The sequence below is a fragment of the Protomyctophum bolini genome, assembly GCF_963924005.1.
Source record: "Protomyctophum bolini genome assembly, chromosome: 14".
Taxonomy (NCBI): Eukaryota; Metazoa; Chordata; class Actinopteri; order Myctophiformes; family Myctophidae; genus Protomyctophum; species Protomyctophum bolini.
Window position 1 is genome coordinate 866,554 of NC_137875.1, and position 5,000 is coordinate 871,553.

At 44.1% G+C, this 5,000-nt stretch overlaps 1 protein-coding gene across 1 annotated transcript in view; it reads left to right on the plus strand.

Moving 5' to 3' along the window:
- Positions 1-5,000, plus strand: part of arfgef3 (ARFGEF family member 3) — a 72,219-nt gene that overhangs the window by 685 nt on the left and 66,534 nt on the right. The window contains exons 2-3 of the mRNA XM_080781582.1: positions 1,468-1,522; positions 3,681-3,762. Of these exons, the coding sequence (XP_080637708.1) occupies positions 1,468-1,522; positions 3,681-3,762 (137 nt within the window). The remainder of the gene's footprint in view (positions 1-1,467; positions 1,523-3,680; positions 3,763-5,000) is intronic.

Genomic DNA, 5,000 nt, shown 5'->3' on the forward strand with positions numbered 1-5,000 from the left:
GCACGCACGCACACACACACACACACACACACGCACACGCACGCACACACACACACACGCACACACAGACACAAACACTGTTATTGTATTGTCTATCTATCACTATATGATGTCTGTCTGTCTGTCTGTCTGTCTGTCTGTCTGTCTGCCTGTCTGCCTGTCTGTCAGTCTGTCTGTCTGCCTGTCTGTCTGTCTGTCAGTCTGCCTGTCTGTCAGTCTGTCTGTCTGCCTGTCTGTCTGTCTGCCTGTCTGCCTGTCTGTCAGTCTGTCTGTCTGCCTGTCTGTCTGTCTGTCAGTCTGTATCATATAATGCGCAGCAAGCAGTATTATTGCTCATGGCTTGGTATATATTACATTCCTGTTTGCTGAGAGAGAGAGAGATGAAGCAGGGACCCCCTTAGCTGAGAGAGATGAAGCAGGGACCCCCTTATAGCTGAGAGAGATGAAGCAGGGACCCCCTTATAGCTGAGAGAGATGAAGCAGGGACCCCCTTATAGCTGAGAGAGATGAAGCAGGGACCCCCTTATAGCTGAGAGAGATGAAGCAGGGACCCCCTTATAGCTGAGAGAGATGAAGCAGGGACCCCCTTAGCTGAGAGAGAGATGAAGCAGGGACCCCCTTATAGCTGAGAGAGAGATGAAGCAGGGACCCCCTTATAGCTGAGAGAGAGATGAAGCAGGGACCCCCTTATAGCTGAGAGAGAGAGAGATGAAGCAGGGACCCCCTTATAGCTGAGAGAGAGATGAAGCAGGGACCCCCTTATAGCTGAGAGAGAGATGAAGCAGGGACCCCCTTATAGCTGAGAGAGAGATGAAGCAGGGACCCCCTTATAGCTGAGAGAGAGATGAAGCAGGGACCCCCTTATAGCTGAGAGAGATTAATTCATGGAGGTTTGCTGTTTCTTTCAGTTTGTCTTCAACCCTCTAGCACCCAGAGTTGCTTTTTAGCAACACATTTAATTTAATTAATTACTAAATTATTATTATTTTTTTCTGTTCTTTTTTCACCTAAACGTCATCAGTGATGTTCATTGCAATGCCATTTCAATGCCATTGGTCATGATATTTGCATATAAACACCCCGCACAGAGGCTGAAATTCACACAAATAAAAAATGTCTGGACTTTTGAACATTTTTTAACCTAAGACTTTTGACCTTTACCCTAATAAAAGTAGGTAAAATAATTGTAATATATGTTTTTTTGTGATCATTAGAATGTCTAGAACATGTTTTATTCATTATTGTGAAAGATATCCCCCAAATGTAAATAATTAATTTATTATATTATTATATAATTATTATAACATTTTCATCAAACTTTTTTATTTTATTTTTTTAACATATTTTTTAGTGTCAGTCCTAGTAGTAGAAAGTAGTAGTAAGGTTGAAATCTATTTTTTGCAAGTAGAAATTAATGCGGGTGTTAGAGGGTTAATCATCTTGTTTTTCCTCCTCATTATGTAACAGAGACTCTGGCGGCCCCTAGTGGATCATCATGCCAACTGTCTGCTGCTCAGCTCCGGTGAGACCAACATGTGTTTACAATACTTATATCATGGGTGCAGTACTTAGTTTGTGGTTTAGATAGACTGGTCACTGGTTAGACCAGTCATTAGTCCTGGTTTAGACTAGTCACTGGTTAGACCAGTCATCTCAAACCCTCACCCTGAACCTAACCTCCCACGGGGGCAGCACACCTAAACCTAACCATAACCCATGTCTAACTAGTCTAAACTAAGGCTGCGTCCGAATTCAATCCCTATGCCCCATATAGTGCACTACTTTGGGGTTCCGCCATTTTGTTATAGTGTCCGAATGTGTAGTGAGCATTTTTGCACCCTAACGTAGTGGACTGAAGTATCCCACAATGCACCGGGAATTGTAGGGACCATCCGATGGTCACTACAAAAACACAGCGAAGCAAATCTGCCCCATAATGCATTGCGCAAGCTCGCTCTTGAGCGCACAATCTGCACATGCACGCGTTTGCGCACGTTCACTGCTTCTGCATGCATGCGCTCATTGCGCTCCAACTCAGAAGAGGCAGAAGTTGAACCAGAAAAATAAATCAACACAAATGTACTTTTTAAACGTTCGTTTTCCCCTCTCTTTTCTTCCCTGGCGGATCTCGAAGCTACAGATCTCCAGACAAATGATCTGTGCATTTATTTGCAGTTGTTTTATTTTATTTATAATAAAACAATTAATTTGCAATAGTATTACTGTACTAATCTGATTCATTGTGTCACCCAGGCCCAGCGCATGACGTTAGGAGAGGAATCAGTTGCTTGCTGTAGAATATATTTGTGAGATTCTTTATCACAAACGTAGGCTAAATATATGCATTTGAGACACATTGTGTCCGAACATATGTTTTATTAATATTCATTAATTCCTGCCATGAAAAGATATGCTATCTAACATTATTTCATTGAATTGCGATAAATACATTAAAACTTCATTATGTAGGCAGTCATGTATTGGACTGCTGTTTCTGTTAACACCAAACGTCCGTATTGTGAGCAGAGCTTGTAGATCGGCTACTTTTGGTCATTCTTTACCAAAAGTACCCGATCTACAAGCTCACAACACGGACGTCGCGTTGCTTATAGATCGGCTATTTTTGCCGTATCCCCCCGCCCCAGGATTAGCGGGGGTTCATGAGGTTAATCAATCATGCTGCTCATATTGTCAAGGTGGTGCACTGTTTTCATATTGCTGGATAATGGATTTAATATGAATGTATTGATAATAATCATAGGCCTATGTTATTTTAAAAGAATAATCTTTTTATCATAATATACATATAGGCCTAAATGCCTGCAAACATATTTTCATTAACCTATTTTTTCTTTATTCATTCATGAATTTAAAAATAACTTTACAAGCTGTCCTTGCAGGGAGGTGACAGCCTGCAGTCACTTATTTGATACAGTCTGTTCCTAGCGGAAATTCAGCAGCAGCGTTTTGACTGGTTTCTTGTAGTCAGTTGATTCTTCATATCCAAATGAGTGAAACGGCCGGGATGATTTGTTTATTTTTCAAACAGTTCTTTATGAGGTGATCTGAAAAAACCTAATGGGGATTACAATGCGGACCTACAGTGCCCTCTACCGATATTGACGTCAGAGTCGGTGCTCCCCATACAGGGAGTATTGTCCCAAATCATCACTATAGAGTCCACTAGAGTCTGGATCCCCGTATGGGGGATAGGGAGTAGGGAACAACCCTAGCAATTCAAACGCAGCCTAAGTATGCACCCCTTATTGCGAATGCAGTGAGCACTTACTATGAGACCTAGCAGATCATGTCTGTCCGTGCGTGCGTGCGTGTGTCCCCCCCTTTGTGCCCATATATGGAGCTACGTCCAAATATGGAGTGTGTTGCATCAATATGTCACCATGACTCAGCCATAACCATATAAGGAGTCCCCAAAGCAGCTATACGTCCAAAACCAAATATGTACGAGCTGCGTTCGCTTCCCGCGTTTGCGCGTCTTACTGGTAACATAAACACTGTCCCCCTGAAACACTGTCCCCCTGAAACACTGTCCCCCTGAAAGCTGCTAAAAGTTCTGTGTGTGTGTGCGTGTGCGTGTGCGTGTGTGCATGTGTGCGTGTGCGTGTGCATGTGTGTATGTGTGTGTGTGTGTGTGTGTGTGTGTGTGTGCGTGCGTGCAGTGAGTGCTGTCTCCTTCCTCTCCAGATGGCTCTGGAGTCTAAAAACACCAAACTAGGACAGACGGCCTTGATGGGGATGCAGGTAATTAATTAATCAATCTAATTAACCTTTAGCAAAGCCCCGCCCTCGCCCACTTCCTCACGCACAACAAGGACCGTCTAAAGAGGACGGGACGCCGAGACAACATGGCGTCGTACAGGGCGACGCCATGTTTGCTCCATGGAAGGACAGAAACATGCGCAGTGGGCTATATAATAATAATAATAATAATAATAATAAAACTTTATTTGTATAGCACCTTTCATGACATGAAATGCAGCTCAAAGTGCTTTACGGAACAATGGAGGAAAAAAAGAAAAGCAAGGCAACGACATTAAAAAACAAGCAGTAATGCAATGCAGTGAGGACATGAATAACAATAAAAAATAAAAAGATCAATTAAAAGCAATGTTGTAGAAGTGGGTCTTGAGCTGTGCTTTAAAAATGTCTACAGAGGCTGCCTGTCGAAGGTACAGTGGGAGCTTGTTCCATGCCGTCGGCCCGTAGAAGCAAAAAGCTGCTTCCCCGTATTTTTTTAGTTGCCATTTTTTTCAGGCAAAGCGAGCAGGCCAGCAGTGAAGACCTTTAGTGGGCTTTATGCAGCCGACACTTCCTCATTCAGCTTCCTTGGGTCTCAACTGAGCATGTTTCTGTCCTTCCATGGAGCACCAAGTGAGACAACATGGCGGCGGCCGAACGGTCTCCGCGTCCCGTCCTCTTCAGACAGTCCTTGACTGACTGACGCACAGCAGGCTCTGCCAGCGGGCCTAATCTGAGTTCCCAGAAGTTTTATTTTTCGCCACTAGGCGGGCGAGAAAAAAGGAACTTCTGGGAAAAAAGGAACGTATCCCTGTGAGGGAAGTACGTTGCGCTCAGAATCTGAGCGGACACTCCCCTTTCCGGTCTGAAGCATCTGTGCATACCATGAAAATAGTCCGAAGGGAATCCAATTCCAAATTGAATTGTAGTAGGCCACCACCGCTCAAGGAGCAATTGTTTCCCTTCCGTCTCATTTAGATGTAGCGCCCACTCCATGTGGAACCCGCCCCTGTCTTTTGATTCGCATTTCATTTGAAACGCAACGCACTGGGCCACGCCCCTGGGCCTCTGCCTCAGCCCATTGATTACCATGGCAACCACACACACCTGCCCATTGATTACCATGGCAACCACACACACCTGCCAATTGATTACTTTACTACTCACAGTCAGTTTGCACTCTTCAGACAGAGACAGACAGACAGACAGACCAAATGGACCCTTACTGCTCTGTCAAGCTG